The sequence below is a fragment of the Bos indicus genome, chromosome 6 (assembly GCF_029378745.1).
Source record: "Bos indicus isolate NIAB-ARS_2022 breed Sahiwal x Tharparkar chromosome 6, NIAB-ARS_B.indTharparkar_mat_pri_1.0, whole genome shotgun sequence".
NCBI lineage: Eukaryota > Metazoa > Chordata > Mammalia > Artiodactyla > Bovidae > Bos > Bos indicus.
In genome coordinates this window covers 96,354,506-96,376,015 of record NC_091765.1, presented here as the reverse complement: position 1 = coordinate 96,376,015, position 21,510 = coordinate 96,354,506, and the positions used below count along the sequence as shown (strand labels likewise).

The 21,510-nt window shown below is 38.5% G+C and overlaps 1 protein-coding gene across 3 annotated transcripts in view; it reads right to left on the bottom strand.

Moving 5' to 3' along the window:
* Positions 1–21,510, bottom strand: part of CFAP299 (cilia and flagella associated protein 299) — a 731,706-nt gene that overhangs the window by 43,680 nt on the left and 666,516 nt on the right. For all 3 annotated transcript variants that reach the window (XM_070791653.1, XM_070791652.1, XM_070791651.1), the window contains exon 5: positions 10,055–10,184. In XM_070791653.1, coding sequence (XP_070647754.1) covers positions 10,055–10,184 — 130 coding nt within the window. The remainder of the gene's footprint in view (positions 1–10,054; positions 10,185–21,510) is intronic.

The window sequence follows — 21,510 nt, the reverse complement described above, 5'->3', positions numbered from 1 at the left end:
TCAGTCGTGTCCAACTCTGTGCGACCCCACAGACAGCAGCCCACCAGGCTCCCCCGTCCCTGGGGTTCTCCAGGCAAGAACACTGGAGTGGGTTGCCATTTCCTTCTCCAATGCAGGAAAGTGAAAAGTGAAAGCGAAGTCGCTCAGTCCTGTCCGACCCTCAGCGACCACATGGACTGCAGCCTTCCAGGCTCCTCCGTCCATGGGATTTTCCAGGCAAGAGTACTGGAGTGGGGTGCCATTGCCTTCCCCTGGGAAGCCCTAATTTCATATTTTTCATACAATTGATTTTCTTTTTTTTTTGTACACCATTGGAATTTAGCCAGTGGAAAAATAACCTCCGTTCAGGATGGCTTAATCATTTTCATACTCAGAAATTTTGATTATAAGTCTTGACACAAATGGTACAGATTTTCGTTGAACTGTACAGAACGGCAAAACCTCACTAGATTTGGCTTCCACTCTTGGACTTCAAGTTTCTCCCAAAACTTCTCTGCTATTTCTCTCCTTCCTGTACCTTGGTCTCAACCCTGCTTGCGCTTAAGACTTACCTGGGAACTTTTAATAAGAATGGATGTCCAGGCAGACCTTCCACCCACACCAATTAAACTACAGTTTTTGCTGATGAGGCCAGGCATGAAATACTATAAAACATTCTGGGTGATTCTCATATCTGATCAGTGCTGAGAATGACTCTTGCCAAAAGGAGCTCCTCTCCCTTCTCTCGCAGCCTCATGCCCTGTGCTTCCACACCTTTCTATGTGAAGTTCCTGCCTACCAGAACATCCTTTCTGCTCTTGTTCTCATGTTTTCATCACATCCATCTTTCAAAATCTGGTTCAGAGGCCATTTCTTTCACTAACTTGTTTTTGAATGCCTTGTGAAGTGAAAGTCACTGAGTTATGTCTGACTCTCTGCAACCCCATGGACTATACAGTGCATGGAATTCTCCAGGCCAGAATATTAGTGGGTAGCCTTTCCCTTTTCCATGGGATCTTCCCAACCAGGAATTGAACCCAGGTCTCCTGCAATCCAGGAGGATTTTTTACCAGCTGAGCCAGAAGGGAAGCCCTATGAATTCTTTAGGTTGAAAGTAATCTCTGCCTCCTTTGGAATTCTTAGAGCATTTTTTCCCCTGTCAGGTCACTTTCCAGCTTGCCATTTCTGTGCATATTATATTTTTGCACCCACCCACCCACCAGTTAGTTAACCTATAAGCTTTTTTAGGGAAAGAAAGCCAACTTTCTGATTCATTTTTTATACCTCACAGTGCCAGTAAACACAGGAAGAGGAGGATGGAAGGAAGAGTAAAGAGGTGACAGAATGACTTAAATGATATCCATCCAGCTTATCTTTTTCTCTACTCTTATCCAGCATTAGAACTCTCTCTCTCTCTTTCTCTTTCCTAAGTGTTGGAGTAAAATGTCATTTCTCAACCACTTTTCTACATTGATATATTCTTTAAGTTTTGTCTTTTCTTGGATGATCAGGTAGTTGCAGTATTAAAAGCCTAACTCAGAAACATTCTAACTACAATGCGACCCCGAGTTCTAGTTCTCTTTGATTGTTGTAGTCTCATCTTCTCCAGTCTTTCTCCCTAGTGTGTCTTAATTTATACTCTCTAATCTCCTTAAAACATACTTGCATCCTGTTATTTCCCTGCACAAGAGCCTGGGCATATTTCCCTATTTCCCATCAAGTCTACTCCAAGATAGCTCATCCTGCCCACCACCCCTGACTTCAGACGTGGGATAGCTCCTCTCAGCCACCACTCCACGTCCGAGGTCAGGGGCGGCGGCCCAGAGGAGCTACCCCAAGTCTGAGGAGTGGCGGCTGCGAGGGTGCAGGAGGGCCGAGAGGAGCTGCTTCACATTCAAGGTCAGGAGGGGCAACTCTTCCAAGGTAAGGAGCAGTGGCTGAGCTTTGCTGGAGCAGCCTTGAAGAGATACCCCATGACCAAGGTAAGAGATACCCAAGTAAGACAGTAGGTGCTGTGAGAGGGCGTCAGAGGGCAGACACACTGCCATGTGGGGCCACCCAAGACAGACGGGTCATGGTGGAGAGGTCTGACAGAATGTGGTCCGCTGGAGAAGGGAATGGCAAACCACTTCAGTATTCTTGCCTTGAGAACCCCATGAACAGTAGGAAAAGGCAAAAGGATAGGATACTGAAAGAGGAACTCCCCAGGTTGGTAGGTGCCCAATATGCTGCTAGAGATCAGCAGAGAAATAACTCCAGAAAGAATGAAGGGATGGAGCCAAAGCAAAAAGAATACCCAGTCGTGGATGTGACTGGTGATAGAAGCAAGGTCTGATGCTGTAAAGAGCAATATTGCATAGGAACCTGGAATGTTAGGTCCATGAATCAAGGCAAATTGGAAGTGGTCAAACAGGAGATGGCAAGAGTGAATGTCGACATTCTAGAAATCAGCAAACTAAAATGGACTGGAATGGGTGAATTTAACTCAGATGACCATCATATCTACTACTGCGGGCAGGAATCCCTTAGAAGAAATGGAGTAGCCATCGTGTTCAACATGACTCCAAAATAAAGTACATGGATGTAATCTCAAAAATGACAGAATGATCTCTGTTCATTTCCAAGGCTAGCCATTCAATATCATGGTATAATCCAAGCCTATGTCCCAACCAGTAATGCTGAAGAAGCTGAAGTTGAATGGTTCTATGAAGACCTACAAGACCTTTTAGAACTAACACCCGAAAAAGATGTCCTTTTCATTATAGGGGACTGGAATGCAGAAGTAGAAGTCAAGAAACACCTGGAGTAACAGGCAAATTTGGCCTTGGAGTATGGAATGAAGCCAGGGCAAAGGCTAATAGACTTTTGCCAAGAGAACACACTGGTCATAGCAAACACCCTCTTCCAACAACACAAGAGAAGACTCTACACATGGACATCACTAGATGGTCAACACCAAAATCAGACTGATTATATTCCTTGCAGCTAAAGATGGAGAAGCTCTATACAGTCAGCAAAAACAAGACTGGGAGCTGACTGTGGCTCTGATCATGAACTCCTTATTGCCAAATTCAGACTTAAATTGAAGAAAGTAGGGAAAACCACTAGACCATTCAGGTATGACCTAAATCAAATCCCTTATGATTATACATGGAAGTGAGAAATAGATTTAAGGGACTAGATCTGATAGACAGTGCCTGATGAACCATGGACGGAGGTTCATGACATTGTACAGGAGTCAGGGATCAAGACCATCCCCATGGAAAAGAAAAGCAAAAAAGCAAAATGGCTGTCTGAGGAGGCCTTAAAAATAGCTGTGAAAAAAAGAGAAGCAAAAAGCCGAAGAGAAAAGGAAAGATACAAATATCTGAATGCAGAGTTCCAAAGAATAGCAGGAAGAGATTAGAAAGCCTTCCTCAGCAATCAGTGCAAAGAAATAGAGGAAAACAACATAATGGGAAACTAGAGATCTCTTCAAGAAAATTAGAGATACCAAGGGAACATTTCATGCAAATATGGGCTTGATAAAGGACAAAAATTGTGTGGACCTAACAGAAGCATTCTAATCAAGGCTATGGTTTTTCCAGTGGTCATGTATGGATGTGAGAGTTGGACTGTGAAGAAAGCTGAGCGCCAAAGAACGTTGCTTTTGAACTGTGGTGTTGGAGAAGACTCTTGAGAGTTCCTTGGACTGCAAGGAGGCCCAAGTCTATCCTAATGGAGATCAGTCCTGTGTGTTCATTGGAAGGACTGATGCTGAAGCTGAAACTCCAATACTTTAGCCACCTCATGCGAAGAGTTGACTCATTGGAAAAGACCCTGATGCTGGGACGATTTGGGAGCAGGAGAAGGGGATGACAGAGGATGAGATGGCTGGATGGCATCACCGACTCGATGGACATGAGTTGGAGTAAACTCCGGGAGTTGGGTATGGACAGGGAGGGCTGGCATGCTGTGATTCATGGGGTCCCAAAAAGTTGGACATGACTGAGCGACTGAGCTGAACTGAACTGAACAGAAGCAGAAGATATTAAGAAGAGGTGGCAAGACTACACAGAAGAACCGTACAAAAAAGATCTTCACGACCCAGATAATCACCATGGTGTGATCACTCACCTAGAGCCAAACATCCTGGAATGTGAAATCAAGTGGGCCTTAGAAAGCATCACTACGAACAAAGCTAGTGGAGGTGATGGAATTCCAGTTGAGCTATTTCAAATCCTAAAAGATGATGCTGTGAAACTGCTGCACTCAATATGCCAGCAAATTTGGAAAACTCAGCAGTGGCCACAGGACTGGAAAAGGTCAGTTTTCATTCCAATCCCAAAGAAAGGCAATGCCAAAGAATGCTCAAACTACTGCACAATTGCACTCATCTCACACGCTAGTAAAGTAATGCTCAAAATTCTCCAAGCCAGGCCTCAGCAGTACATGTACCATGAACTTCCTGATGTTCAAGCTGGCTTTAGAAAAGGCATAGGAACAAGAGATCAAATTGCCAACATCCGCTGGATCATGGAAAAAGCAAGAGAGTTCCAGAAAAACATCTATTTCTGTTTTATTGACTATGCCAAAGCCTTTGACTGTGTGGATCACAAAAAACTGTGGAAAATTCTGAAAGAGATGGGAATGCCAGCCCACCTGACCTGCCTCTTGAGAAACCTATATGCAGGTCAGGAAGCAACAGTTAGAACTGGACATGGAACAACAGACTGATTCCAAATAGGAAAAGTAGTATGTTAAGGCTGTATATTGTCACCCTGCTTATTTAACTTATATACAGAGTACATCATGAGAAATACTGGGCTGGAAGAAGCACAAGTTGGAATCCAGATTGCCGGGAGAAATATCAATAATCTCAGGTATGCAGATGACACCACCCTTATGGCAGAAAGTGAAGAGGAACTCAAAAGCCTCTTGATGAAAGCGAAAGTGGAGAGTGAAAAAGTTGGCTTAAAGCTCAACATTCAGAAAACAAAGATCATGGCATCCTGTCCCATCAGTTCATGGGAAATAGATGGGGAAACAGTGAAAACAGTGTCAGCCTTTATTTTTTTGGGCCCCTATGTCACAGCAGATGATGATTGCAGCCATGAAATTAAAAGACGCTTACTCCTTGGAAGGAAAGTTATGACCAACCTAGATAGCATATTCAAAAGCAGAGACACTACTTTGCCAACACAGGTCCATCTAGTCAAGGCTATGGTTTTTCCAGTGGTCATGTATGGATGTGAGAGTTGGACTGTGAAGAATGCTGAGCCCTGAAGAATTGATGCTTTTGAACTGTGGTGTTGGAGAATACTCTTTAGATTCCCTTAGACTGCAAGGAGATACAACCAGTCCATTCTAAAGGAGATCAGTCCTGGGTGTTCTTTGGAAGGAATGATGCTAAAGCTGAAACTCCAATATTTTGGCCACCTCATGTGAAGAGTTGACTCATTGGAAAAGACTCTGGTGCTGGGAGGGATTGCGGGCAGGAGGAGAAGGGGATGACTGAGGATGAGATGGCTGGATGGCATCACTGACTCGATGGACATGAGTTTGAGTGAACTCCAGGATTTGGTGATGGACAGGGAGGCCTCGCATGCTGTGATTCATGGGGTCGCAAAGTGTCATACAGGACTGAGTGACTGAACTGAACAGATCTGAACTAGTCCAAGGTCCTCACCAGTTCTGCATTTAAGGCTTTTCATGATCTTTTCATGCTTTATTCCCATTCCACTCCTTCTCCAGACTAATTCAACAGCTAGCTTTAGCAATTTAGGTCTTCCTTTCCTTTGTTTTACAGTCATCAACCTTATCTTTGCTAATAGGTTTCCTTCTAGGTATCATCTTCATCTCTATGAGTTCAATTCCTAATCATTCTTCAATTTCAATGAAAGATTACTTCCTCCATTATTCCTTAACAATCTCCAATGCTCTCCCTGCCCTAGATCGAAAGTCATCTGTCCCCTGAATCCCCAAAGCATTTCTATTTTTTTTTATAGCATATCACTTTCCTCCTTAGGTTGCCCTTATATTCTTTACATGCCTGTTTTCTTAAAAATCCTGTAAGCACTTAAAGGGCAAGTGTTGAACTCATACACTCTTTATGCTCCCTATGGTGTCTCATATTTAAGTTTAAGTTTCATCACTAGTTTCTACTAATAAAGAAGTCTGTGACCCTGAGCAAGTCATTTAACCTGTTTGTGTCAATTTGTTCATAAATCAAAAACATATTCTAACAGTCTGAATTTGAGATGGATTAAATTACATATTCCTGGGGCTGCACAAGAACACTTGGAAGTACATACTAAAATAAAGATTCCTGCATAACTTCAACAAAGCCTCAAATTATGGCCACACTACTAGCTGTTTCCACCAATAAGTTCCTATAATTATTTTTTCTGACTTACTTGGATCAATACAGAGTGGTGTGACTGTGCCATTCCTGACTGTTACTGCTACCTCAAGCATCAGTGACATAGTATACGCCTCCCCTTTTTGTTATGTATAGCATTGCATTTGTGTTTGGAGGGAATCATACATTCAATCATTTATGCCATAAATATTTATTGAGTTATCTATTAACCAGACATTTTTCCAGGTGATAGGTTCTATTCTCAGATTAGTAAATAGAAGAGGGGAGGGGAAAGGAAAAAAAAAAAGGTATAAGTATGAAAGTTTTTTTTTTTTTTTCCTATTTTAACTATTCTAAACAATCTCTCATTAGTAGATTATGAAACTTTTAGACCACCTATGTTAGGCTAAGACTCAAAGCAAACTCTTTCATGGTTAATGTTTCCTAAAAGCAAAAGGAAAATTCCTTTTTTTTTTTTTTTTTTCATTTGTGCAGATGATGCAGAGCAGTGAGTACAAAGTGTGTCCACTCAATCCTTCTAAAGATAATACACTGGAAACAGTTTGGTGGGTGTGAATCACTCAGACAAGCATTCTTCACTCAGAAATAGAAACTGGCCTTATTTGTTCCAGATGTTATACAGCTGCAGGGAAGTTAAAGCCAGTGGTCCTGTTTTCAATGCAACCAAACTCTTATTGCATTTGGAATTTCTTAACCAATGAACTCATGTTACTTGTTCTAAGACATGCACGATTTTCTTTTTTCCACTCTTTCCATTTACAAACAACTCTGTTTCAAGGGAACCACACTTCAGAATTAATGAGTCTACATCTGTGTTGTACAAAGGAAACACATCCTGTTTACCACTGTCTCCACCTTTCATATATCTCAACCTCTTTAATTTCAGGCATAAAATATTTCAAAGAGAGTACTTGAAGGAAAGAAAAAGGAGAGTTGAGTTGTATGGTTCTTAATATTTTATAGCTCTTTAAAGATGGAATTATGAGATGTTCATCTTAGGAAGAATTTTAAGCAGAATTGTTAGGGAGGATATTGAGTACAAAGATGTAACTCAAATTGTTGTTTGTAGTTTTAAAAACTTGACTTATTAGCTTATTTCTTGACTTGCCTGTAGGTTTGTAAGAGCTACTGTGTTGATGCATGAAATATAAAATGATTATGGCTCTTTGAAGAGGGTAAATAAGTTAAGAAATTAAGTAGGTGATATACATGCTAATTTTATATCTAGTCCATAAAAATGAAAATATATGTGTTCTGTTTTGTTTGAGAACACTTGTGTCTGGGACACACACAAAGTACCAGATTTTGAGATTATTGTTTTTATAGGGAAGACTTTTTCAAATTGTGGTTCATGGACAATCTACAGCAGAATCACACTGGTAGCTTCATGAAAATATGTACTTCTAGGCCCAGTTGAGTTAGAATCTCTTCAAATTGGGCCTGGGTAAAGCTAGAGGGACTCCAGAGATCAAACAACAACAACAAAGTCTCATCTTCCAGCTGTGAACAGCAAAGCCTAGACAAGTTAAGTGAATTTCTCAAAACCATGAAGCCAGTTAATAATAAAGGCCTAGAGTTTTGTTTATTAATGCTAAGACCAACATTCTTTTCATTAGTTTTTATCCTTCAAAAAGATAAAAAAAAAATAAAATTTAAAGGAACATAACAAATAGGGGCTTCCTAAGTGTCTCGGTGGTAAAGAATCCATCTGCCAATGCAGGGGACACAGGAGATGGGAGTTCAATCCCAGGATCAGGAAGACTCCCTGGAAGAGAAAATGGCAACCCACTACAGTATTTTTGCCTGAAAAATTCCATGGACAGAGGAGCCTGGTGGGCTATATTCCATAGAGTTGCCAAGAGTTGGATACTACTGAGCAACTGAGCAAGTACTCAAATATCATTGGATGCCTCACTTAACAATTCTTTTATATAATATATTTTATGAAAGTGTTAGTTGCTCAGTTGTGCTCAACTCTTTGCAACTCCATGAACTGCAGCCTGCCAGGGTCCTCTGTCCATGGAATTCTCCAGGCAAGAATATTGGAGTGAGTAGGCATTCCCTTCTCCAGGGGATCTTCCCAGCCCAGGGATTGAATCCAGGTCTCCTGAATTACAGGCAGATTCTTTTACTGTCTGAGACACCAGGAAGACCAATATACTTTATACATGTATAATATAATATAAAATCATATACTTCTATTATTAATTATCCAAATCCTTATTCTCCAGGATTTTGGAAGTACCTTTCCTTCAGAGTCACCATGAATCTTTTGAGTTAAAATCTTCCAGGAAAAAGAGGAAAATGTTATGTTTCATGGATTATTGATTAAGTCTTTGAAATTTCATGATTGATTATTATGGAAATGAGTGTTTATTAATTAAACTATTCAAACCATTCAAATAGCAGTTTGGATTCAGTAATGATTCTTCAAAGACATACACAAAAACTGTAATTGATGGCATACATTCTTGGTATATGTATATGGCATAGGTTAAAATCGAGCCTTAAAATAGTCTGTGTGATGCCATTCAAAACTGATTCAAAAACTTGTTCCACACATATTAATAGTGCTATTATCATTTTATATGTTTTCTTATGTATGTAGTTTAGTCTACAAAAAGGAAAAGACTCTAGCATAAGAATGCTATTTATTAGGTTTTCTATAATTTGCCTCAAGTGATAGTGTGCTGACACTCATTTGGGGCTTCCCAGGTGGCTCAGATGGTAAAGAATATGCCTGCAATGTGGGAGACCCGGGTTCAATCCCTGGGCTGGGAAGATCCCCTGGAGAAGGGAATGGATTCCCACTCCAGTATCCTTGCCTGGAGAATCCTATGGACAGAGGAGCCTGGCGGGCTACAGTCCATGGGGTGGCAAAGAGTCAGACACGACTGAGCAACTTTCATTTTCACTTTCTGACACCCACATATGAGTAAAGAGGCACTATCAGAGACAAGGTGTGCACATATACTTCTCTGCTATTCATAAGTGAACACTCATAAATGCATTGAAGACAATATTGTTTTCAGTGTTGCTGCTGCTGCTGCTGCTAAGTTGCTTCAGTCATGTCCGACTCTGTGCGACCCCAGAGATGGCAGCCCACCAGGCTCCCGCGTCCCTGGGATTCTCCAGGCAAGAACACTGGAGTTGGTTGCCATTTCCTTCTCCAATGCATGAAAGTGAAAAGTGAAAGTGAAGTCGCTCAGTCATGTCCGACTCCTAGCGACCCCAATAACCGTAGCCTACCAGGCTCCTCCGTCCATGGGATTTGCCAGGCAAGAGTACTGGAGTGCCAATGCCTTCAGTGCCTTCAGTGTTAGTCACATATAAAAAAGGGATATTAGAATTCTGGGTATGTATGTGAGATGAGAGCCTCTCTTCTGTAAATGACTCATCACCAAATTCTGTGACTAGACTCCACAGAATCAGAGCGAAAAATGGATGTGAAGTCTACTGGTTCTCTGACCTAAGTCTGCTGCCAGGCAAAGAGGAGTGTTCCCAAATGTGAGTTCCATTTAAATTCCCCCCAAATTCTTCCCTGTTGATTTATTAAGTTTTGAAGTTTTTTTCTTTCTTTAAGGAAAGAAATTTTATAAATTAAAGAAATTTATAAATTAAAAAAAAACTTAAGGTCAATTATTTAATAATTTTTGAGTGATAGTAAAGATACAATAAATATGATGAGATTCATAAATGTAAAAGCAAATGTACCTTAGGGTCCACATTGAGAATTTTTCTGTCTCTTTTGTATTTGAAAAGTAAGCCTTCTGGATTATCGGCAATCACTTGGTAGTTGGGAGTTGAATTCCAAACAGCAATATGACTGTCCCAGTTGTAAAAACTATAAAAATAAATATTTATTAGGAATTAATACACATAATGAAATAAATGGACAAATATATTCCAGACAATATTTGAGGCAGTTCAGCTTCAAGATAAATGGATAAGATCATAGTCTGTAGAACCATGCAGACCACAGGTATGATGAAAATTCTTGCAGAAAAGATTAGACTGGGTTCTTAATTGTTTAGATACATATTTATGACTATTTTGCATGATTTCCTGGTTTGGACACTCTAAGATCTAGGGCCTATTCCAGGATTATATTCCCAGGAAGAAGAAAATTGATGTAATTTAAGGCTATTTCTTCTAGCTCAGACTCTTCAGGTTATTGAGTATTCAGAGTATTAAATAAGAGACTGTTTACTGGAAGGAAAAGTAGGCTAAGTCACTTCTTTTCATTCAAAACCAATTAATTTGTTTCTTTAAGGCTCTATTTTTCAATGATACGTTTCCCAGGCAGTAAGAAAACTACTTGTGTTTGAGAGGTGACCACAGGCCAGGCATGATGTGATGTATTCTACAACAACATCCATATGAAACTGCTCTTACTTCGCAGACAAGACAGATATCAGAGGAGTTCAACTAGTATAGTTAACATTCTAAATCTAATATTTCAACCCAGATCTGTGTGTTTCAAAGCACACACATACTCTTTCTTCCACTCAGCATTGCCTGTTTAACTCTTTCTTTGGATGATCTTCTATGGAAACTTTGTATTTTTTCCATGTCTTATTTTATATCTATTTGTCAATACAAATATAATGCTGTTATGTGTTAGAAGCATCCTCAACATACTTATTTTTACATATCTTATTCCCATTAACACATTTCTAATATTATGTTTGCTTTTAAAATGACAGCTGTCAAGATAAGACATGTATAGCTCACAGCCCAGTATGCATCTCAAATATTTTTAATATTTATTTTTAATCATTTCCCCCTTATCCTATTTCTGGGTTGTTTTGCCTTCTATCACTGCTCTTCTTCATTTTGAAAGAGTAGATTTCATTGATTAAAGTCACCCTGAATTACATTGTTTTCTGAGGCATCAACATTTTGCTATTACCTGAAAATGTGATATGTTTACCTTCAAATATTTTAATATTCAAAAACTGATTGTATAGATCATATATCTTCCGGGGTGCATATGAGTGAGAACTAGTCTCTCTCATCCCCTCTTCTTCTATGGTCAAGACATAATAACATCTGCCTTTTCTGAGGCTTAGAGTTAGAAAAAGAAGTTTTTCAACCACCTCTGTGTTTTCTCAACCCTTCCCAAGAGAGCAGGAATGACTATCTGATTAACGAATTGAGGGCCCAAGCTGAACATTCATGCTTTCTAGGTCCTCACTTTAGCCAGGTTTTGGCAGGCTCAATGCTCAATAGGTTGATGATAGGAGAGTCGCCAATAGTATTGGTGGTGAATTTAATCCAGTAGAAAAGGAATTACAAGACAATTTGACTTCACACTCAAACTGGGTTCCTCAATTCAGTTTAATTCATAATAAGGAAGATAAATTGACCTCCATCCTCCTGGGTGTTCAGTTAGGAGACCGACAAACTGGAATAAGGGGCATGGGTGTGATTCTCAACTTTATGTGTGTGTATTTCTGAGATATATAGATAGAGACAATCTCAGTAAAATGCTTGAGTCATAGTTATACTCTGAGGGGCATGGTTGGTATCACACATTCCTATCTTGTTGCTCAGACTTCAAATGAAAAGCCTCATTGAAGTTCAGGCAGATTTTCTGAATATATATTAATATGTATATATACACACTTTTTATGTAAGAAAGTCAATTTGTCTAGCACATGGTACTTTTGATGAAGTGACTTGGATTTTTGGTCAATACTTTTTGTTCTCCTATTCAGCCAATTCTAATAGCTAATAATTATTAATATTTAATAATGATAACTAACAATAAATAAGCACCATGTACTGGGTAATGTCTTGAGACTAAGGAATCTATTATATCATTAATCTTATTGTCAACCCCATGAAGTAGGCATAAAGCTATCCCATTTTATACATACAGAGACCAGGTGATCGTGAAGTGTGTCTGTGGATGAAAATGAGGAACTGGATTTAATAACATACTGAAAAGTGGATTTAATGGTTATGAGAAAAATGTCAACAAGATAAGAGTCTAGATTACTCTCAGATTTCTGATTTGAATACCTAAGTGGATAGAATTATTAATGTTTACTAGGAAATAAAACACAAGGTAGGGAACAGATTGCAGGAGTTAGAAGGGGATTATTACAGTTTTAGATGTGTTCAACTTGAAATCCTCAGGAAATATCCAAGAAAATGAAACCAAACCAAAGGTCTTGGTTTGTGCTGTTTACTGCCATATTTCCAATTCCTTTTTACAGCCCATGCCTGACACATGGCAGATACTAAATGTATATTAACAGAATAAATAGGTAATGGATAAATTTCTAAATTTAGAGTTTTCTTAGATGGAGAAGGGGCTTCCCCAGTAGCTCAGTGGAAAGAATCTGCCTGCAATGCAGGAGATGTGGGTTCTGTCTCTGAGTTGGGAAAATCCCCTGGAGGAGGAAATGGCAACCCACTCCAGTATTCTTGCTGGGACAATCCTATGGATGGAGGAGCCTGGCAGGCTACAGTCTGTGGGGTCTCAAAGAGCTGGACATGACTGAGTGGCTGAGCATGCTTAGATGGAGTACCAGCACTACCAGCAGTATTTAAATTCCAATAGGTGACTGAGATAGATGAAGGAGATAATGTGAATAAGAATGAAATCTGGGAGACTTCCCTGGTGGTTCAGTGGTGAAGACTTCACCTTCCAATGCAGGGGGTGAGGGTTTGATCCCAGATTGGGGAACTAAGATGACATGTGCCTTGCAGACAAAAAACCAAAACATAAAACAGAAGCAATAGTGTAACATATTCAATAAACATGTTAAAAATGGTTCACATAAAAAAACTTTAATAAAAATTAAAAAAATTTTTAAAAGAGTGAAACCTGGGAATGTCAATTTTATAGGAAAAGAAGAGGAATCAGTAAAGGAAATTAAAAAATAGTGATCTGAAGCATCAGGAAGAACCAGGAGAGCTATTTTATTGCAAAATCTGAAGAGAGGAGAATATATAAAGAAACAGTACTTTAGGAAAGATTATAGTGCCAAATGCTTTACAATTCAGATAATGTATGAAAAGAGTTCATCCAAATTTTCACTTGGAAGAATATTACGAAAAAACAGTTGCAGTAAAATGGTGGGAGCAAAATTCAGTTATAGAGAATTTAAGAGAAGATGAGAAAAGATCATTGAATAAAAAATTCCTCTATTAATTTAGTTGTGAAGGAAACAAGAAAACTAGGACAGCACTGAAAAGGATACAAAACATTAAAGGTCAGTTTTTTTTTTAGGATAAACTATTCTTGAATTTGTTTCCATGATGTGAAGAGGGAAAAGTAGAGAAAGCAGGATCCTAAAGCGGCAGGAGGTATAAAAAGGCTTTATCATAAAACAAATTATATATGAAATGATATATTTAATATGTAACAGCATTATGATATATCTCTTCTATGGAGATTAATTTGATTTTAGTAAGAATCCTGCATACTGTTTATTTCTATTCCTATTATATAGATGAGGGCACTGGAGCTAAGGGGCTTCCCATGTGGCTCTAGTGGTAAAGAAGATGCTTGCCAATGCAGGAGATGAAAGAGATGTGGGTTTGACCCCTGGATCAGGAAGATCTCCTGGAGTAGGAAATGGCAACTCACTTCAGTATTCTTGCCTGAAAAATTCCATGGACAGGGGAGCTTGGTGGACTACAGTCCATGGGGCTGCAAAGAGTCAGACATGACTGAGCACATACACTGGAGCTAAGAGAAGATAAATATTTAAAATTTATATTACAGCAAGTACTAGAATACAGTCTCAAACCCAGTCTATAGGCTCTAAAACAAGTACTCTTTCTTAAAATTTAATTTATTATATTAAGAACACTCAACATGAGACCTTCTCTCTACAAATTTTAAGTGTACATTATGTTGACTATAAGTACAATGCTGTACAGCAGGGCTTTATAGCTTACTTGTCTTGTTTCAGTGAAATTTGATGTCAATTGATTATTAACTCCACCTAGACAGTGTGTTGAAAGCAGAGACATCACTTTGCCAACAAAGGTTTTTCCAGTAGTCATGTATGGATGTGAGAGTTGGACCATAAAGAAGGCTAAGTGCCTAAGAATTTATACTTTTAACTGTGTTGCTGAAAGAAGACTCTTTTAAGAGTCTGTTGGATAGAAAGGAGACCAAACCAGTCAATCCTATAGGAAATCAGTCCTGAATATTCATTAGAAGGACTGATGCTGAAGCTCCAATACTCTGGCTTCCTGAGGCCTCACTGGCTTTCTAATGAGCCAACTCATTGGAAAAGACCCTGAAGCTAGGAAAGATTGAGGGCAAGAGGAGAAGGTGGCAGAGGATGAGATGGTTGGATGACATCACTGACTCAATGGACATGAGTTTGAGCAAACTCCAGGTGAAAGTGAAGAACAGAGAAGTCTGGTGTGCTGCACTCCTTGGGTCACAGAGAGTTGGACACAACCAAGCAACTGAACAACAACAAGCTTTTTGGATTTGGATATCCATTTCCTTTTTCAGATTTTGGAAGTTTCAGTTATTATTTTTTGGGTAAGTTTTCTGGTCTTTTATTTCTGTCTTCTCATTCTGGGAATCCTATACTGCTTATATTGGTTTTCTTGACAGTATCCCATAACTCACTTAAGCTTTGTTCACTTTTCTTCATTGTTTTCTTTTTGCTTCTCTGACCTAATTATTTCCAATGACTGGTCTTTTTTTTCTTTAATCTTTTATTTCTTTTTTTAATATAAATTTATTTATTTTAATTGGAGGTTAATTACTTTACAGTATTGTATTGGTTTTGCCATACATCAACATGAAGACATACAGATGGCTAACAAACACATGAAAAGATGCTCAACATCACTTATTATCAGAGAAATGCAAATCAAAATCACAATGAGGTACCATTTCATGCCAGTCAGAATGGCTGCGATCCAAAAGTCTACAAGCAATAAGTGCTGGAGAGGGTGTGGAGAAAAGGGAACCCTCTTACACTGTTGGTGGGAATGCAAACTAGTACAGCCACTATGGAAAATTGTGTGGAGATTCCTTAAAAAACTGGAAATAGAACTGCCTTATGACCCAGCAATCCCACTGCTGGGCATACACACCGAGGAAACCAGAATTGAAAGGGATACGTGTACCCCAGTGTTCATCGCAGCACTGATTATAATAGCCAGGAAATGGAAGCAACCTAGATGTCCATCCGCAGATGAATGGATAATGGCCAGTCTTTAAATTCACCAGTGTTTTATTTTGCTTGATCTAGTTTGATGTTGAAACACTTTAGTGGGATTTGTTTAAGTTTGATTATTATCTTTAGCTCCATGATTTGTTTTGTACTTTTTAATATTTATCTTTGTTCAATTTCTCCTTTTGTTCATGCATTGTGTTCCTGACCTCAGTGAGCACCTTTCTGAAAGTTATTTTCAATTCTCTTTCAGGTATATATATCAGATTACTACTTTTCTTTAGAGAAGGAAATGGCAACCCACTCCAGTATTCTTGCCTGGAGAATTCCATGGACAGAGAAACCTGGTGGGCTACAGTCCATGGGGTCAGAAAGAGTCAGACACAACTGAGTGACTAACACTAACACACTTCTACTTTTCTTTAGAGTGAGTATCTGGAGGTTTATTTCATTCCTTTTTGGGGGAACATTCTTGCCTGATAATTGATTTTCCTTGACTTTATGTGTTGCTGCCTGCATATTAGACAAAGTAGATGCCTCTCCCAGTCTTCATGAACTGGTTTTCTACAGGAAAAGACCACCACCTATCAACTTGGATAGAGATTCATTGGCCCATTCTAACTTTTTCCCTCCCCAGGAAGAGGCAGGCAGCTGTGGATTTTGTCCCTTGCTCTGTGATGAGCAGTGAGTGGGATGTATGATGTCTACCAGCCCAAGATGCTGTAACCACTTCCCTCCAGTTGCACAGGATGTGCCTGACCCAACAGAAGCCCAAGACTGGCAAAATGGAAGTTAGTTCCCTGGGGAGCCCCACTTAGAACAGCTGGGGGTTTGGGCACAGAAACCAATCCCTGCTTCCCCTGGGAGAAGCTGAGAGCTAGAGGGTTTCTTTTGCATCGTATGATGCTAAGCTGGCAAAAGGTAATCCAGTAAGAGGGTGTCTCAAATCTCTATTGGCTTTGTTAAGGCTGGGTTTCATTTGACTGAGGGGTACACGGACCTTTCAGTTGTTTCTGGATTTCTTACAAAGGGAATTTGTCTGAGAATAGTTACTGAATCTGTGTATTTGTGGAGGGAAAGAAGAGTCCAGGGCTTCCTACTCTGCTATCTTGTTGATCTCACCAACCCAAACATTCTTTTTAATCTGCTGTTTATTGATTTCTTTAAAGTGGCAAAGTAATTGTCAATGCAGAATGTGTTAATGTATATTTAAACCTTAATTCCACTCCTTTTAAGCCATCTATATCCAACTCGATATTCTAGATATTATTATAACTCATAATTCTATTTGAATTTTTATTGTCTATTAGTATTCTTTGATAGTTCTTCTACAGTACTGTTTTGCACTTATTGAGGCCTTGGGTTCCCCAGATCACCCTTTTTAATTCTCATTTGTAACAACTAATTTCTTAACTTCTCTCCTTCTTGAGACACTTGCCAATAATCACAACTGTCTAGCTCAATAGACTCTCTTGATATTTATAAATACCAGCTCTTGGTCAGTTCAAATGTTTGCCTTCTCTGTTCCTGCATATAGTCTTCTGACAATTCTTGCTGTAAACAACAGACTGTACCATAGATGTAATTCTAAATTTCAAATTCTAACCCCCAATTCTGGATCCTACAGAGTAACTTTTTACATATTCTAGTTCTCTTTCTCTATCTTTCATTATGTTATTCATGCATCCTATTCTTCCACTTCCTTCTTTACTATCCGAAAATGACCTTACTTCTTAGTTTATTAATAAAAAAGGACACTAAATGGGAACATGATCAAGATCCTATCTCTTCACTTGCAAATTTATTCATATTGACAGTGTTCTCTAACCTCCCTTCAGCTCAGAATGAATGCCTCTCTTCTTTTTCAAGATAAAAAAAAAATCTCTATTTGTTTTCTGAATTCCATTCCTTATTGTCTTCTTTGTTACTTCAATAGTTACTCAACATTTCTCTAATATAATCAGACTCATCTCCCTATATAATTTTTCTCAAAACTAACACACACATATAAATTTCAGCTAAACAAGGAAAAGAAAGACAGACATAAAGAGGCAGAGAGAAAGAAGTAAAAAACAGAAAGTCAATATAGTGAAAATGAGTATACTACCCAAAGCAATTTATAGATTCAATGCAATCCCTACCAAGCTACCAACAGTATTCTTCACAGAGCTAGAACAAATAATTTCACAATTTGTATGGAAACACAAAACACCTCGAATAGCCAAAGCAATCTTGAGAAAGAAGAATGGAACTGGAGGAATCAACCTACCTGACTTCAGGCTCTACTACAAAGCCACAGTTATCAAGACAGTATGGTACTGGCACAAAGACAGAAATATAGATCAATGGAACAAAATAGAAAGCCCAGAGATAAATCCACGCACATATGGACACCTTATCTTTGACAAAGGAGGCAAGAATATACAATGGATTAAAGACAATCTCTTTAACAAGTGGTGCTGGGAAATCTGGTCAACCACTTGTAAAAGAATGAAACTAGAGCACTTTCTAACACCATACACAAAAATAAACTCAAAATGGATTAAAGATCTAAATGTAAGACCAGAAACTATAAAACTCCTAGAGGAGAACATAGGCAAAACACTCTGACATACATCACAGCAGGATCCTCTATGACCCACCTCCCAGAATATTGGAAATAAAAGCAAAAATAAACAAATGGGACCTAATTAAAGTTAAAAGCTTCTGCACATCAAAGGAAACTATTAGCAAGGTGAAAAGACAGCCTTCAGAATGGGAGAAAATAATAGCAAATGAAGCAACTGACAAACAACTAATCTCAAAAATATACAAGCAACTCCTACAGCTCAACTCCAGAAAAATAAATGACCCAATCAAAAAATGGGACAAAGAACTAAATAGACATTTCTCCAAAGAAGACATACAGATGGCTAACAAACACATGAAAAGATGCTCAACATCACTCATTATCAGAGAAACGCAAATCAAAACCACTATGAGTACCATTTCACACCAGTCAGAATGGCTGCGATCCAAAAGTCTACAAATAATAAATGCTGGAGAGGGTGTGGAGAAAAGGGAACCCTCTTACACTGTTGGTGGGAATGCAAACTAGTACAGCCACTATGGAGAACAGTGTGGAGATTCCTTAAAAAACTGGAACTAGAACTGCCTTATGACCCAGCAGTCCCACTGCTGGGCATACACACTGAGGAAACCAGAAGGGAAAGAGACGTGTACCCCAATGTTCATCGCAGCACTGTTTATAATAGCCAGGACATGGAAGCAACCTAGATGTCCATCAGCAGACGAATGGATAAGAAAGCTGTGGTACATATACACAATGGAGTATTACTCAGCCATTAAAAAGAAAACATTTGAATCAGTTCTAATGAGGTGGATGAAACTGGAGCCTATTATACAGAGTGAAGTAAGCCAGAAGGAAAAACACCAATACAGTATACTAATGCATATATATGGAATTTAGAAAGATGGTAACAATAACCCTGTGTACGAGACAGCAAAAGAGACACTGATGTATGGAACAGTCTTATGGACTCTGTGGGACAGGGAGAGGGTGGGAAGATTTGGGAGAATGGCATTGAAACATGTAAAATATCATGTATGAAACGAGATGCCAGTCCAGGTTTGATGCACGATACTGGATGCTTGGGGCTGGTGCACTGGGACAACCCAGAGGGATGGTGTGGGGAGGGAGGAGGGAGGAGGGTTCAGGATGGGGAGCACGTGTATACCTGTGGTGGATTCATTTTGATATTTGGCAAAACTAATACATTATGTAAAGTTTAAAAATAAAATAAAATAAAAACAGAAAGAAGAGGAATAAAAAAAAAGAAATAAAAAGGAGAAAAGAGATTTAAAAACTTCCTCAAACTCATATTCTCCTAATGCATTATAATGAAGTCTATCTTCTCTGTTCCAGCTTACTCCAAACCATGTTCCATCTCAGTTCTCTCACTGAATTGCTGATCTACATCACCTATTCAACTGTATTTACTGGGACAAACCACAAGCATCTCAATCACAGCATGAAGTGTTACTTGCTCAGTCGTGTGACTCTTTGCGACCCCACGGACTGTAGCCCACCAGACTCCTCTGTCCATGGAATTTTCCAGACAAGAATACTGGACTGGGTAGCCATTTCCTTCTCCAGGGGATCTTCCCAACCCAGGGATTGAACCTGGGTCTCCTTCATTGCAGGCAAATTCTTTATAGTCTGAGCCACCAGGGAGCCCCAATGTCAACATATCAAAAAGTAATTTTTTCTTTCCCATCTTCCAACCCTGTTTATTCTACACTTGCTACACTGTTTCTATCAACAAGTAGCACTCAATAAATATTCATAAACTAAATTAATGATACAGTGCCAATATTTATTATCATTCATCATTCAATTGATTACATTATTTTCAATTACTACAGAACTAAAACAAAGAAATAGCAAGAAAATTATTTTAAAAGGTAATTAAGAGAATTCACCTAGAACATTGATCTGGGACTTAAACCTGAACTCTGAAGCAATTGTTTAAATTTTCTCTATCTAAAATTTAGAGGTTGACCTATATATTGCAAAGGCTCTTCCCAATGGAAATAGTCTATTATTATGAAAGCCTCCTTTGATTCAGTGAATTATTGCATGTTATTTTAATTTATGTGTAAATGTTCAGATCTAGAACATACTTGTAGAAAAGTTCAAACATACTGTATGAAAGGTGAAGGACATAAAAGGATGATTTGTGTGAAATTGATTAAGGTTTTGGAGTAACGGAACAAATTACCATTTGCTCCCCATGATAAACATCCTAGTAATTGGGCATTTTATTATATAAGAGCTTACTTATATACAACTTATATAAATAAGTTAGAATAATGAGTTGAGATGAATACGTATAAAATTTTTTCATTAAGTGACAATGGGTCCTTATGCATATTTTTGGAAACAATGACCTGTTTGTCATCTATTTTACATGATGACTCGTAGTATCAGAAAAAAATATTTTTATTACATCACAGGGAAACAGGGCTTTGGACCACCAGGGGGAGTAAAGTTCAAAGCCATTGTCCCCAAAATGCTTTGTCCTAATTTTGTTTAATATCTTCCTTCAAGTGGCATATTTAGGGAAACTATGGAAGCATAACGGACAATGCTGTCAAAGATTAGAAAATTTTGCACATAAAAATACATTTAAGGCAAGCCAACATCTTAAGGGTGAATCCAGAACAAAAATAATGACTGTAACAATTGTAGTCTCCACTACCTAAAGCATAGGGGGAAAAAAAAAAGATCATTATCATATGAACAGGAAATTTGACATCACAGAGAACACATTACTGAAAGAGAACCTATTAGCTCCTAAGAGATTTTCCCTATGAGTATAACCAACAGTTCATAATGAATAGGAGGGAGTTTTTATTTCAATCTCCATTAATAATGGAATCTTCCTGGGTTTTGAAGAGTTGGACCAGTAGGCATTTATAGTACCTAATACTTGAATATGCTTATAAAGTTAAAACACATTTCATTTGAGAGAAAAATAAATAATATTTATAAGACAATTTTTAGGAGGAGAGATAATCATATTTAAAGGAAATCTGTAAAAATAGAAATAAACTTAAAAACTTACAAAAACTGTTTTTGTGAAATAAAAAGATTTTATTGAAAAATGAAAATTCAGGGGGTTTTATCTGAGTCATGGGGACATTTAGGCATTAAAAATTATTGTCTCCTTTTTAATCTCTGTGTAGACAGTCTGTAAGTAGGATGGCTACAGTTCTACTGTCCAAACTAGGATCTTACTGAGAAAAAAAGAAGCTGCTGACAATTGTGCCAAGACAATAAGAGTAAGCTCAGACAATGCCAGGAAAACTGAGGTGTGTGGTCGCCACACCTACAGACCATTTAAATGCTGCTGTTTTAGAGCTGATTTATCCAATGTTTGTCTAAACTGTTTCCAAAGGTTTACCATAGATTTGCCAAAACTATGATAAAGATGTTTAAAAAATGCT